We start from the raw sequence: 15542 nt of genomic DNA, 5'->3' as shown, positions 1-15542 counted from the left end.
ACTGCTGTACCTATCCCCTCCCCTGTACTATACACACTGCTGTACCTATCCCCTCCCATGTACTATATGCACTGCTGTACCTATCCCCTCCCCTGTACTATACACACTGCTGTACCTATCCCCTCCCATGTACTATATGCACTGCTGTACCTATCCCCTCCCGTGTACTATACACACTGCTGTACCTATCCCCTCCCATGTACTATACACACTGCTGTACCTATCCCCTCCCCTGTACTATATGCACTGCTGTACCTATCCCCTCCCATGTACTATACACACTGCTGTACCTATCCCCTCCCATGTACTATACACACTGCTGTACCTATCCCCTCCCATGTACTATTTGCAGCATATTACCAGGGGCAGGAAGGAGTCACAACAGGGGTGGTGGGAGGGTCCCAGACATAATGCAGTACACATGCCAGGGGTTAGGAAGATGCCAGGTATGCAACACAGATACTGAACATGTCAAGCGATATGAGGGGGTACTGCAGCACATATGGTCCATTAAATGAATCAGCAGTGCATACAAAGATGATGGGATAGAAGGGAATACAGTGATAGATACAGTACATATCAGGGAATATGGGGTGGTATATTATATACAGTATATGATGGGGTAAACCTAAGGAACAGGAGTGCACACATTCCTTGGCAGGGGATACTGGGGTAAAGCTGTGAATACAGTGAATGCAAATACTAGGAATACAGCGGTGCATGACAGGGGCAGGAGACAGAGGGTGCAGCACAAGGGTTACATTGGGAGCACATTCATGGCACATGGGGATTGCAGCAGGGCACAACAAGGGGCACTGGGGGTACAGTAATGTATATTGTAAATAGAATAGGGTTTTGCAAGTACAGCACACGTGCTAGTGTGGTTAGGGCAGTGCATGCAATGCATGTATGTATGTATATATTTATGTATGTGTGTATGTATGTATGAAGGGATGACAGGGGGTACAGCAGAGAGAGAATAGCATATCTAAGGGAACAAGAGAAGTGGGGGATCAGTACATAGAGCAGAGGCTACTGGGAGCAGAGCAGTACAGAACATCCCATGAGATATTTAGGGTACAGCAGGTTCCAGACTACATGGCGGGGATTACTGGAGGGTGCAAGAGTACACACGGTACATGGCACTATATATTTAAGGTACAGTGGTGGATACAGTACATACAGTACATGGCAGGGATTATTGGGGTACAGTAGTACACACAATACATGGCGCTAGATATTTAGGGTACAGTGAATACTGGGATTATTGGGGTATAGTAGTACACACAATACATGGAGCTAGATATTTAGGGTACAATGGGGGGTACAGTGAATGGCTGGGATTATTGGGGTACAACAGTACACACAATACATGGCGCTAGATATTTAGGGTACAGTGGGGGGTTTAGTGAATGGCTGGGATTATTGGGGTACAACAGTACACACAATACATGGCACTAGATATTTGGGGTACAGTGGGGGGTACAGTAAATGGCAGGGATTATTGGGGTACAGTAATACACACAATATATTGCGCTAGATATTTGGGTTATAGTGAATGGCAGGGATTATTGGGGTACAGAAGTACACACACAATGAATGGCGCTAGATATTTAGGGTACAGTGGGGGGTACAGTGAATGGCAGGGATTATTGGGGTACAGTAGTACACACACAATGCATGGCGCTAGATATTTAGGGTACAGTGGGGGGTACAGTGAATGGCAGGGATTATTGGGGTACAGTAGTACACACACAATGAATGGCGCTAGATATTTAGGGTACAGTGGGGGGTTCAGTGAATGGCAGGGATTATTGGGGTACAGTAGTACACACACAATGAATGGCGCTAGATATTTAGGGTACAGTGGGGGGTACAGTGAATGGCAGGGATTATTGGGGTACAGTAGTACACACACAATGAATGGCGCTAGATATTTAGGGTACAGTGGGGGGTACAGTGAATGGCAGGGATTATTGGGGTACAGTAGTACACACACAATGAATGGCGCTAGATATTTAGGGTACAGTGGGGGGTACAGTGAATGGCAGGGATTATTGGGGTACAGTAGTACACACACAATGAATGGCGCTAGATATTTAGGGTACAGTGGGGGGTACAGTGAATGGCAGGGATTATTGGGGTACAGTAGTACACACACAATGAATGGCGCTAGATATTTAGGGTACAGTGAATGGCAGGGGACACGGGGGGTAGAGAGGCGCATAGAGTAGATAGCAGGTGGATAACAGGGATACAGCTGATCATACAATTGATGAGATAAGTTGGCAGATGACATATTCACACCATATACAGTTCAGCGAGTATTGGGGTTACAGCTGCGGCCAGTGGGTACCGTACCGTCTCCGGGTGAGATAGTTTCCAGGTCCACTCCCATGGCTGCCTGTCTTCGCTATTCTCCGCTTCCTGCTTCTCTGCTCGCCGCTTCCCAGGCACTGGCACAAGGGCTGGGGTCCGACTGACAACTCATCGCGAAAAGCCAATAGCAATCCAGCAACTCCACAGCTCAGCCAATCGGATTCCCGGGACCGTTAGGATGAACGGGTCTGTGTGAGGTGGGAACTGAGTGGGGGAGGGAGCCATTGTCTGGGGAGGAAGAGGAAGGCGCTTTGACTGGGAGGAAAGGCTGGCGGGGTATAGAGAGATGGGGCAGGTATGGGACTGGCTGGGAAGTAGGGGGGCAGTGTATAGAGAGATGGGGCAGGTATGGGACTGGCTGGGGAGTAGAGGGGCAGTGTATAGAGAGATGGGGCAGGTATGGGACTGGCTGGGGAGTAGAGGGGCAGTGTATAGAGAGATGGGGCAGGTATGGGACTGGCTGGGGAGTAGGGGGGCAGTGTATAGAGAGATGGGGCAGGTATGGGACTGGCTGGGGAGTAGAGGGGCAGTGTATAGAGAGATGGGGCAGGTATGGGACTGGCTGGGAAGTAGGGGGGCAGTGTATAGAGAGATGGGGCAGGTATGGGACTGGCTGGGGAGTAGAGGGGCAGTGTATAGAGAGATGGGGCAGGTATGGGACTGGTTGGGGAGTAGAGGGGGGCAGTGTATAGAGAGATGGGGCAGGTATGGGACTGGCTGGGGAGTAGGGGGGCAGTGTATAGAGAGATGGGGCAGGTATGGGACTGGCTGGGGAGTAGGGGGGCAGTGTATAGAGAGATGGGGCAGGTATGGGACTGGCTGGGAAGTAGGGGGGCAGTGTATAGAGAGATGGGGCAGGTATGGGACTGGCTGGGAAGTAGGGGGGCAGTGTATAGAGAGATGGGGCAGGTATGGCACTGGCTGGGGAGTAGAGGGGCAGTGTATAGAGAGATGGGGCAGGTATGGGACTGGCTGGGAAGTAGGGGGGCAGTGTATAGAGAGATGGGGCAGGTATGGCACTGGCTGGGAAGTAGGGGGGCAGTGTATAGAGAGATGGGGCAGATATGGGACTGGGTAGGGGGACAGTGTATAGAGAGATAGGGCAGGTATGGGACTGGCTGGGAAGTAGGGGGCAGTGTATAGAGAGATAGGGCAGGTATGGGACTGGCTGGGAAGTAGGGGGCAGTGTATAGAGAGATGGGGCAGATATGGGACTGGGTAGGGGGGGCAGTGTATAGAGAGATAGGGCAGGTATGGGACTGGCTGGGAAGTAGGGGGGCAGTGTATAGAGAGATAGGGCAGGTATGGGACTGGCTGGGAAGTAGGGGGCAGTGTATAGAGAGATGGGGCAGATATGGGACTGGGTAGGGGGGGCAGTGTATAGAGAGATAGGGCAGGTATGGGACTGGCTGGGAAGTAGGGGGGCAGTGTATAGAGAGATGGGGCAGATATGGGACTGGGTAGGGGGACAGTGTATAGAGAGATAGGGCAGGTATGGGACTGGCTGGGAAGTAGGGGGACAGTGTATAGAGAGATAGGGCAGGTATGGGACTGGCTGGGAAGTAGGGGGACAGTGTATAGAGAGATGGGGCAGGTATGGGACTGGGAAGGGGGGGCAGTGTATAGAGAGATAGGGCAGGTATGGGACTGGCTGGGAAGTAGAGGGAGGCAGTTTACAGAGAGATGGGACAGGCTGGGAGGTTGGGACAACAACTACTTAACTACCTACCAGTGCTGGGAGCTGTACTTGGACTGCTAAATATATTAATTTAAAAACTCTACTATTTAAAGGGACAGTAACACCAAAAAATGAAAGTGTATAAAAGTAATTACAATATAATGTACTATTGCCCTGCACTGGTATAACTGGTGTGTTGGCCTCAGAAAGACTACTATAGTTTATATAATTTAGCTGCTGTGTAGCCATGGGGGCAGCCATTCAAAGGAGAAAAGGCACAGGTTACTTAGCTTACTTATTATATGGGGCTTATCTACTTGTTATCTGCTATGTAACCTGTGCCTTTTCTCCTTTTTTCCAGCTTGAATGACTGCCCCATGGCTACACAGCAGCTTATTTATAAAGTAGTTTTTCTGTAGCAAAAACACCAGTTTTTTGCAGAGCAACAGCACATTATATTTTAATTACTTTAAAACACTTTAATTTTTTGATGTTACTGTTCCTTTAAAGACCCTCAAAATATTTTTCACTGAATTATTGGCACAATAAATAACTCTTGGGTAGTAGCCAGCAGGTTATTGGCAAATGTGGGCATGATCACTGGGGGCATAACTATTGAGGGCTCAAAATATTTAGTACATACTGCAAAAATTTATGTAAATTTTTGGGGCCCTAAAATTTTTTGGTGTGGCGTTTTTCCGCTGCGTATTTTCTAATTCTCTCGGTGGCTGAAAAACGCCTGATATCATTATCCATAGAAATAGCTTGAAAAGATGCGAAGCAAACCACACAATGCGGAAATACGCTAGAAAACGCCTTAGCACGGATTTTTCAAGCGTAGGCCGAAATACGCCAGTACTTGCAAAGCAAGCTATTCCTATGTATACGCAAAGGCAGCTGCCAGACCTAGCGGAAATACGCTGCGTTTTTTGCTATTTCGCACTATTAGCACCATGGCAACAGAATTTGCTTACGTCACTAGTACTAGCCTGAAAAACGCCATGTGCGGCTTGTGCGGCGTTTTAAGGCCAAGAAAATATGCAGCGGAAAAACGCCACGTGTGGCATCAGCCTAAAGGAGACATATAGGCTAAAAAAAAAAAACATCTAATCTTGTAGGCAATTATAAATAATATATGGTGCTGGCTTCTCTGTGGTCTAAAAATTAATACTATCTGTAAAAATCGCCCCTTTTTTGAACTCCCTATAGATCCTCTCAGGTCCCTGTCCGTTTTTTAATGAGGGGTGGGCGTGTCCTATCGTTCCCTGCAAGAAGCACAGTAGGAGGGGGATAGCCAATCACAGCCTTGCACTCACACAAGCACAGGCTTCAGTTCCCTATCAGGTCAGCCTAGCTGCTGATTATTATTATTAACATACAAAAAACTCACTAGCCCCGCCCATCTGTTCCACTTCCTGCTGGCTGAATTCTCTGGATGAGCTGGGGAGCCGGCGGCCCTCCGTACACTGCACTGTAGGATAGGAACCAATCAGCAGCCAGGCTGACCTGATAAGGAACTGAAGCCTGTCTTGTGTGACTGCAGGGCTGTGATTGGCTCTCCCCCTCCTACTGTGCTTCTGGCAGGGACCGTTAGGACACACCCACTCTTCATTTCACACTTGAAAAGTAATAGGATCTATAGGGAGCTCCAACAAAGGGGCCATTTTTACAGATTGGATTAATTTTAAGCACAAAGGGAAACCAGCACCGCATATTATTCATAATTGCCTACAATATTAGGGTTTTTCTCATTTATCCAATATGTCTCCTTTAAACAGGGGCACCCCCCACAGTGACCTTAATCTCTAACCTGCTGTACCATTGTGACCTTCTCTTCTACTATTTCTGTTAGATTCTGTTCCCAAATCATTTCATTGGTGTGCTTTCCTCCACCAGTCTGAACTGGCAATTGGCTTGATTGTGTAGCTATGGCATTTAATCCCAAAGGTCTATTTGGAGAATGAAAAAAGATTAGTTAAAGGAAAACTATACCCCCAGAATGAATACGTAACCAATAGATAGTTTATTTCATATCAAGTGGCCTATTAAAGAATCAAACTGGAACATATATATCAGTAAATATTGCCCTTTTACATCCTTTCCCTAGAGCCGCCATTTTGTGATGGGCTGTGTGTTCCCTCAGAGATCAGCTGACAGGAAATAATGCAGCTCTAACTGTAACAGGAAGTAGTTTGGGAGTGAAAGACAGGGCCAGGTTCATCAAAGTACGAATATGAATCACAAAATCCGATAATTTCTGATGTTTGGAAAAGTCACGAAAATTCAGTTCGTTTGAATCCGAAAATTCCAATGGCACAATCTACTAATAATGTATATTTTTATGAAAACAGTTAAACAGATGAAGCAGGGTTTTACATATGAGTTGTTTTATGAAATATATATTTTTTTAGAGACCTACATTGTTCGTGGGTATAGTTTTCCTTTAATGAGGTTAGTGAGGAAAAGGTTAGCGGATAATGAAACATTTGGGATTGTAGTTTAGCAGAATTTCAACTGTAGCTTCCGACAGGGTTCGATGGTGTTTTGTTTGATTTGTTCAGTAATGCAAACGTTGGGGAGCTTCATGAAAAAACTAATTGTCGGTTTTCTAATGCTGTTCCACACCCAGTTTTCTTGGGGGAAGTTTCTAATTATGAAACTATGAAATATATTAATCTTGTTACTGTAGCAGTTTTGCACTCAGCAAAAGAATATCCATAAAAGCGCTCATGATCCAACCAGTTGGTGTAGCTTGTGTCCCACTCAGGGGCGGGCCAAGCCGACCGGGCGCCCTAGGCCAGCGTTTTTCAAGCACTGTTCCGCGGCACACTAGTGTGCCGCGAGATGTTGCCTGGTGTGCCGTAGGCAGGGCCGCAATTTTTACTTTCAAAGTTTCAAAGTACTTTAATAAAATCCGGGCCCTGTCATTGGTTGCGCCCCGTGTGTACGGGTGATGGGGCGCAACGTTATAAAAGGGCCTGTGTGCGGTCGCGTGTAGGCAGAAGTGCAGAGGCGGCGCGCGTGAGGGGAAGATGCTGCTGAAGCCGCCGAAGAGCAGAAGTAAAATGCTGCTGGGCACCAATGTATTAGGGGGGGCCACGGGGCACACTGACTTATGGGGGCACTGCTGCTGGGCACCAATGTACTAGGGGGGCTGGCTCTTGGCACCAATGTACTGGGGGGCACTGCTGCTGGGCACCAATGTACTAGGGGGGCACTGCTCTTGGCACCAATGTACTAGGGGGGCACTGCTGCTGGGCACCAATGTACTAGGGGGGCACTGCTCTTGGCACCAATGTACTAGGGGGGCACTGCTGCTGGGCACCAGTGTACTAGGGGGGCACTGCTGCTGGGCACAGAGTTAAATTTTTTAACATTTTCTAATGGTGGTGTGCCTCGTGATTTTTTTCATGAAACAAGTGTGCCTTTGCCCAAAAAAGGTTGAAAAACACTGCCCTAGGCAACCCTGTCAGCCACCTCACCCCTGCACCTTCCTCATTCGCCCCCCCTTTGGCACGCATGCGCAGTTGAACGCGGGGTTCGCGTTGCGATTCATCATTGCCCCCACCGCGTAACGACAGGCGGCGGGGGCAATGATTAAAGAGCGTGGACTAGGGGTAGGCAGGAGAGGCTGCCTGGCGCCCCCCAATCGTTGCGCCCTAGGCAGCTGCCTCTTCTGCCTAGTTCCGGCCCTGGTCCCACTGCTCCTATGGAGCCCACAGGAAGATGGTTATATTTGAGCAATGTCGCTACTAGGGGAGAGGTTCCCAAAAAGTGGAGCAGGCTACACTTTGGGGGGAAGGGGTTCCCACTCTGAATGCCAAATGAGCGCTGCACGTGCCCCTTTACCTTTCTGCTCTGAGAAAGATGATGCATCTGCAAGGTTTATATTTAGATGTGCCACCTGGCTGGCATTGTACCAGTTTAGCTGCTATAAAGTAGACTGTGTGCCAATGCTCTTGAAATAAAACAGATACGAAGGCAAGTGTTTTCTTATCGAAAAGGTGGCAACCCTTTTTCTATCCTTAGCTGATAAGAGTGCCTGCAGTATTTATAGGCTGTTCTTTAACATCCTTCGGTATCTGTTACTAGCGATAAGGCTTTTCCCTGGGACTGTGGGGTATCAGCCTACGCTCTCAACCAAGGCTTCTTCCAAGAATCATTTATATCCAGCAAAGAAAATACTTCCAATAAGAAATGCACATCATATCACAGGAATAGCAGTGGTCGTGAATATGTAGAATCTTACCCCCAAATCAGGTGGGTCCAGGTGCTCATGCCCCAGACCTTCAGCTGAGGGAGCCATACAGGAATACACAAGAGAAAACAGCAGGCAGGCACTTCTGGTATCCACAATGCGTCAGAAAGTCAAAGGAAGCAGCTAGTAGAATTCATAAAAGTTCATAGTTTATTTAATCCATAAAACATCAGACAAAAGCCTTACGCGTTTCTTACCTAGGGGTACTTAATCATAGGCTGCTTTACTATCATGAAGACACACACTATTTAAAGACATAATGACCAATAGGAGGATTCTAAAAATGGACCAATCACGTTATACAATTCAAGAATATACCAGATATTTTTGTGTGATAGAAAAGTTCATGTATACATGTTTTTTAATAGCTTTGTTTTCCTTTACTGTAGTGCCACCAGTGACATAGGTCCTGTATGAGTGTGTAGTTGTAATAAGTCTAATGTGATATTAGGATGAGCTGACACCTTAGTGTCTGTATAAACATATGTGGGGTATAGTTAACCTCTTACTGTGAATTATAAGCATATAAGAAGTCACTGAGGGATTCTGTGACCATGAATATCACTCATGTATTATATGTATTGATATTAGAACAGGCTGAGTTATACAGGGAACTCTGAGTATCATTCATGTATTATAAGGGATAATGTACCCCCTACTGTAACTGATAAGGATATTAGCAGTCACTGAGGGGTTCTGTGCCCATATAAAGGCACAAGGCTGCAGGCTGAGTTATACAGGGAACTCTGAGTATCACTCGTGTATTATAAGGGATACTGTAAATGATAAGGATATTAGCAGTCACTGAGGGGTTCTGTGCCCATATAAAGGCACAAGGCTGCAGGCTGAGTTATACAGGGAACTCTGAGTATCACTCCTGTATTATAAGGGATAATGTACCCCCTACTGTAAATGATAAGGATATTAGCAGTCACTGAGGGGTTCTGTGCCCATATAAAGGCACAAGGCTGCAGGCTGAGTTATACAGGGAACTCTGAGTATCACTCATGTATTATAAGGGATAATGTACCCCCTACTGTAAATGATAAGGATATTAGCAGTCACTGAGGGGTTCTGTGCCCATATAAAGGCACAAGGCTGCAGGCTGAGTTATACAGGGAACTCTGAATATCACTCATGTATTATAAGGGATAATGTGCCCCCTACTGTAAATGATAAGGATATTAGCAGTCACTGAGGGGTTCTGTGCCCATATAAAGGCACAAGGCTGCAGGCTGAGTTATACAGGGAACTCTGAGTATCACTCATGTATTATAAGGGATAATGTGCCCCCTACTGTAAATGATAAGGATATTAGCAGTCACTGAGGGGTTCTGTGCCCATATAAAGGCACAAGGCTGCAGGCTGAGTTATACAGGGAACTCTGAGTATCACTCATGTATTATAAGGGATAATGTACCCCCTACTGTAAATGATAAGGATATTAGCAGTCACTGAGGGGTTCTGTGCCCATATAAAGGCACAAGGCTGCAGGCTGAGTTATACAGGGAACTCTGAGTATCACTCATTTATTATATAACTTTAAGAAGGGGCTGGATGGATTCTTAGCAAGTGAGGGAATACAGGGTTATGGGAGATAGCTCTTAGTACTAGTTGATCCAGGGACTGGTCCGATTGCCATCTTGGAGTCAGGAAGGAATTTTTTCCCCTCTGCGGCAAATTAGAGAGGCTTCAGATGGGGTTTTTTGCCTTCCTCTGGATCAACTAGTAGTTAGGCAGGTTATATATAGGCATTATGGTTGAACTTGATGGGCGTATGTCTTTTTTCAACCCAACTTACTATGTTACTATGAGAGGGAGCAGAAATCCTGTCAGGGGCCGAGTGGGGTTTGGGTGAATAGGAGACAGGGCTTTGGTGATATTAGGGGGGGTTAGAGGCAAGGTCATACAGGTGTAGGGACCCCATGACTAATAACAGCAACTCCATAAATAAAAACCAGTTTTATAGCAAAGAAGCTATTTAATGATCTATAAGGTGTTGACAGAACAACAGCAACAGAATTTGTAAAAGCACCTCTGTATAAAACTGACTTCATACAGATTGTTGGGACATAGAATTCACTTGGAGGGTAAGAAATCTAAAGCAGAGTACTACTAAAGAGTTGTACAAGAGGAATTGTATATGTCTAGTGCATGCTCCGTGTTCTAATGGTGTATTTTCTCATTGGTGCGGGCAAAAGAGCATGGAGGGAAGTATATAATTTAATACACATGAGTTCTACATTCATTCCCACACACTGACGCTTGTAGCAAGGCTTGGTACACCTCTCTCTGGTGTATTAGCACCTTCTTAAAGCTTTAGTTGTAAAGCATAACTCAATAAATAAGAAAAACCGTGTGTGTGCCTGGGAGCCCACTAAAACCCTACATAAAACATCATGGTAATACTGAGGCCTTTAAATAATGTAGGGTTATGAAATACAAGACATGGCATTTCCTCCTGATATACTGTATATTGTTTTCTGGATGTATTGAACTGTAATTCAGCCACCTTTTCCAGTGAATTAGGGGGTACATTTAGTACATCAGTGGGATACCAAGACATTCCTGAACCTCAGAACGAAATATTTTAGGGCTGTCCACATCTTTAAAGACACTAGTTTTGTTTTTTAAATATCCTTTGGTTAAGCATTTTTGCAGATTTGGATTGAAATGATAGCTTCTAAAAGGTAACTGTTATGGCATACTATGACTTCACTGCTGTATATAATATTACAAGATAGCTGTTGACAGTGGCTGCTGGGAGCTGTAGTTTTACAAAATATGCAAGACCAAAGATTGCCTTATGTACCAAGAGGGCTTGCCTTTGCTCTTAAAAACACTACACTCACCCGGGCTTAGAGATACTGTTCTTACACTGCTTTCCAACCTGCCTTAATGCAACATCTTCCCAACTCCCATTGGGAGGCTCTGTGCTTCACCCGCTCCTTCTTCTATAGAAACCAATTCCAATTAATAAATTCCTTTGGTCTGCAGAAGCACATCCGTCAGATGACGCAAATATAAAGCCAGTATGTCTGCGGCTGAGGAAATCTTATTTAATAATCAAATAAACTGGCAACAGACTTGGCTATGTATTAGACTTGTCTATGTATTAGGCTTGGCTATGTATTAGACTTGTCTATGTATTAGGCTTGGCTATGTATTAGACTTGTCTACGTATTAGGCTTGGCTATGTATTAGACTTGTCTACGTATTAGGCTTGGCTATGTATTAGACTTGTCTATGTATTAGGCTTGGCTATGTATTAGACTTGTCTATGTATTAGGCTTGGCTATGTATTAGACTTGTCTACGTATTAGGCTTGGCTATGTATTAGACTTGTCTATGTATTAGGCTTGGCTATGTATTAGACTTGTCTATGTATTAGGCTTGGCTATGTATTAGACTTGTCTATGTATTAGGCTTGGCTATGTATTAGACTTGTTTATGTATTAGACTTGTCTATGTATTGTTCAGATGCGATGAGGCATCAAAGATTATCAATAGTGCCAGCCATAATTCCTAGGTGATGGTTAATATATTGGATTCCTTCGTAAATGCATTGTAGTATGTAAGAAAAGTGGGCAGATATAGTAGGACAAGAAGCAAGAGTAGAACAATATGGCCACTACTTGTTTGGGATGGGGTTGTGTGGCACCCAGCACTGTACATACACCCAAACTACTCCTCACTGAGAGGGCTAAATGTGGCCATACACCGGCCGATTGTAGCTGCTGATATGGTTCCCTTAGACTGATTCGGCAGCTTATCGGCCCATGTAGGGGCAGCAATGACGGGCCTGCCCGACCAATATCTGGCCTGAAATCGGGCAGATATCGATCAGGCAGGTTAAAAATTTAGTTGGATTGGGGACCACATCGGCTTGTTAAAAACCAAACCAGCTGCGCCCATTACTGTCGTTATTATTCGATCGTTTGGCCCCAGGGTATTAAGCCTAAATTCGCCCGATATCGCCCAACCGTAGGTGGCGAGGTCGCCAAACGAGCGGATCTTAAAGTGTATGGCCACCTTAAGGCTCCTTTCTAGTATAAAGACCAGCCGATAATAAAAACATTCACATCACTTCATTTTGTCATTATAATAATCTCTTTGAGCCCTACTCACCACCCCCATGGCACACAAGATGCCTCATTACACAGGCTTTGTTTACAAAATGATTAATGCCGGTGATCATGCCGGAACATGGACAGTGATCAAACACTCATTGACCGTTGCTGACAATGTTTATTGGCTGTCTCTAAACCTCTGTTACCACAGCAACAGCAGACTGACGTGAGACCCGCTTTAGAAATGGAGCAGTCACGCGTTTACCATCAACATAATACATACACAGAACAGACTCTCTCTCCTTACTGTATGTCTTTGCTATGTTTAACCTCAAATTCACATTTTATGATTTGTTATTATTCCTTTGCTGCCCAGCAGACCTTGATATCGGCCCTGGTGAAAAATATGCCTGGCTCTTTAAATTCTCAGAGAGCTGAATTCCTCAAAAGTATATGTGTGTACAGAGGGCAGAGCATCGTCAGACCTCCATGTTTTATTCTCTGTGCGTATCCTAGCAACAGATGGGAACATCCACTGAGCAGTTTTATATTGAGCAATAAATCGGGAGCAAACCACTCTGCTGTGCTTTATTCTTTCCTCTGTTCTACTGCAAACACAGCAAACAGTGAGCGGAACTGAGCAATTGCATATATATTTATATTCATTGCTTATTTCTGCCCTCATTATTTGTATTTGCCATAGTTCCTAGTTCTACACAGCTGATGAGCCACATTATATCTGTAAGTCTGGCTGGTAAAGAGCTTTAAAATAAATATTAATCAGCATAATGAAGGCCATGTGCTGGTATTTATTCCCTTTGGCGCTCTATTTCCTGGTATTACAAATAAACCAGATACTGTGATACTGCCGCTTGGTTCTACATTGCAAATGGCACCCAAATGGATTGGCGAATTAGTGCCACAAAAACAGCATCGCTAGAAAGCATCTGTTCCACCAGTTTGCCTTCCTTGTGAAACTGTCTCTCTGTGGCTGTCTCTCTCGTGGCTGTCTCTCTCCTGCTCTTATTCTTGTCACAGTCTGATAGACTTCTCCCAAGTACTCTGTTTCTTCTCCACCTGTCCTTGTCCTTTTACCCTGGAAATCGTTCTTTTACACCAGTGCTCCATTTCATTTTGTCATTTTATTTATGGTTTGTCCTCTCAAAAGTATAATCAAAGCTTGGTTGGTGGGGGGGTTCAGAAAAAGGATTGTGGAATGAAATGCAGCCATTGCTGTATAGGAGCAGATAAACTAAACTGCGGTCTCAGGGGCCACTGTTGATTTGAGCAGAGACCTGGAGGAGGCCGGCTGGGAAGCAGAGATGCAGGAGTTAAACAACAGAAAGCTGCTTTTATTCAGCAGAACAAACATGCAGGCACAGAAAGGGTTAAGTAAAGGTGGGCATATATATCAAGGCAAGGCAGGGAGAAAGTCCAAAGCTCTGCAAAGCAAGGTCTGATGGATGAACAGCAGGAACAGCAAGGGAGCACCTATCAGTGACCAGAAGGAAATGGGACCATCAAACTGTTTACCAGTATTGCTGTCAGTGGGTTTTAAATGTCTGAGTTTCAAGCCCTAAGTGTGGGCTAATGTCACCTCCAGAATTATCGTAATTATAATGTCACAGAGCCATGCCAACTGAGACGTTACACTACAATGATCCCCAAGCATCACTAAAAGGCATTGTTACTTGTACCTATTGCCATTAATTAATTCATTATTTATATATATGTTTATTGAGGTAACACTACTTGTATCCACTGCACTGTACGCTGTAAATACACATATATGTATTGTATATACTGCATACCTACATACTTGTCTAATAAAATCAGTATTGTGATTGGCAATAAGTTTGCAGAGGCAGTGGCTTAGACCTTATCAGCATTCTCCTGCCATAGAGCCACTCAGAACACACTGCAATCTTCAGAAGACAAGACAAGAATGCTTAGAAGGCGGGTGGTGCATAGAGGCTTTGCAGCAATGCCATTTTACAAGGATTTTAGGAGAGATATTACCATGATAACTGCAGGCTCCCCCTAGTGGCACAGTGCAGAATCAATCAATTAATAATCATTTTTATATATTATAGGTTTGGGTTAAAAATGTGCAGATAATATAGGTAACTCTAAATAGTAAAGAGTAAAAATATTCAGGGCAGTAGGGTTGATAGTGCGTTAAAACGTGCGCTATTTATAGTACGCGTTAAAAAATTTATCGCGTCTAATTTTTCACATCTTAATGCATAATTCACTAAAAGTATATTTGCGTAAATTTATACGCAATGCTGTTTGAGTTATTTAAGTCGCGAAGACTATTTTCGTGCGGTATTTGACAGAATGCACGCTAATCAACGCATCGTGCACAAATAGTTGCCACGTGCGAAGAAATGCACGCCATATTAGCCATACACGGCATTACTTTCGTAAAACTACTTTTTTTGAAAATGCCCATTTCCCTGCAAACTGGCGGCTGCATCACTCAGGGGCCAACACAGACTGAATAAATCCCACTGCAAAGTCCCTATTGTGTTGCCAAAAGCTCATTAACTGTACTTTTCTATAATTACCGCCTGCCTAAGTAGGGGTTAATTTTCGCACAGACAAATGCGATATTTAGCGCATCTAAGTGTTTGTGAATCATGCGTTAGTATTATTTCGGCGCGCAAATTAACGCATGCGGTAGCGCAAAATTTAACACACGCGATATGCGACTTAACGCATGCGTTAGCAAATCGTGCGTTTTTTTGCGGCAATTTTAACGCAAAAAAGCGTGCAATAAAACTTATCGACCTTTAGTGAATCAACCCTACTGACTCTTCATACATTCCATTTTCATGTAGCAGCCTCCAGCCCTGTGAGTGATGAGACTCGTTACTGCATCTCTTTCTCGTTCTCTTTATTTTGTTGTAACATTGTGGAGGTGATTGGAGGCATGCATGGAAGGCTATGGAGTGAATGGAGGGCTTGGGATTCAGTAAACTAGTGGCAATTGGCTGTGTGGGTGTTTTGGGAGTTCAAACGTAATGTGGCACTAAGGTTCATGAGCTCCTATGTCTGTTGCATCCCCATATAATTAAGAAAAGTCTTTATTCTGAGCTTTGCAGCTAGTATTTCCCTTCGATATTTGTTTCATAGGCTTTAAACAATGGCAAAT

General features: G+C 44.7%; 1 protein-coding gene across 1 annotated transcript in view; it reads right to left on the bottom strand.

Moving 5' to 3' along the window:
* fkbp1b (FKBP prolyl isomerase 1B) overlaps positions 1–2446 on the bottom strand; it is a 49903-nt gene extending 47457 nt beyond the window's left edge. Inside the window, exon 1 of the mRNA NM_001103022.1 lies at positions 2362–2446. Coding sequence (NP_001096492.1) covers positions 2362–2398 — 37 coding nt within the window. The 5' untranslated portion in view covers positions 2399–2446. The remainder of the gene's footprint in view (positions 1–2361) is intronic.
* Between the last annotated feature and the right edge of the window lie 13096 nt (positions 2447–15542).

This window comes from Xenopus tropicalis, chromosome 5 (genome assembly GCF_000004195.4).
Source record: "Xenopus tropicalis strain Nigerian chromosome 5, UCB_Xtro_10.0, whole genome shotgun sequence".
Classification (NCBI taxonomy): domain Eukaryota; kingdom Metazoa; phylum Chordata; class Amphibia; order Anura; family Pipidae; genus Xenopus; species Xenopus tropicalis.
This window is presented reverse-complemented; position numbering and strand designations above follow the sequence as displayed.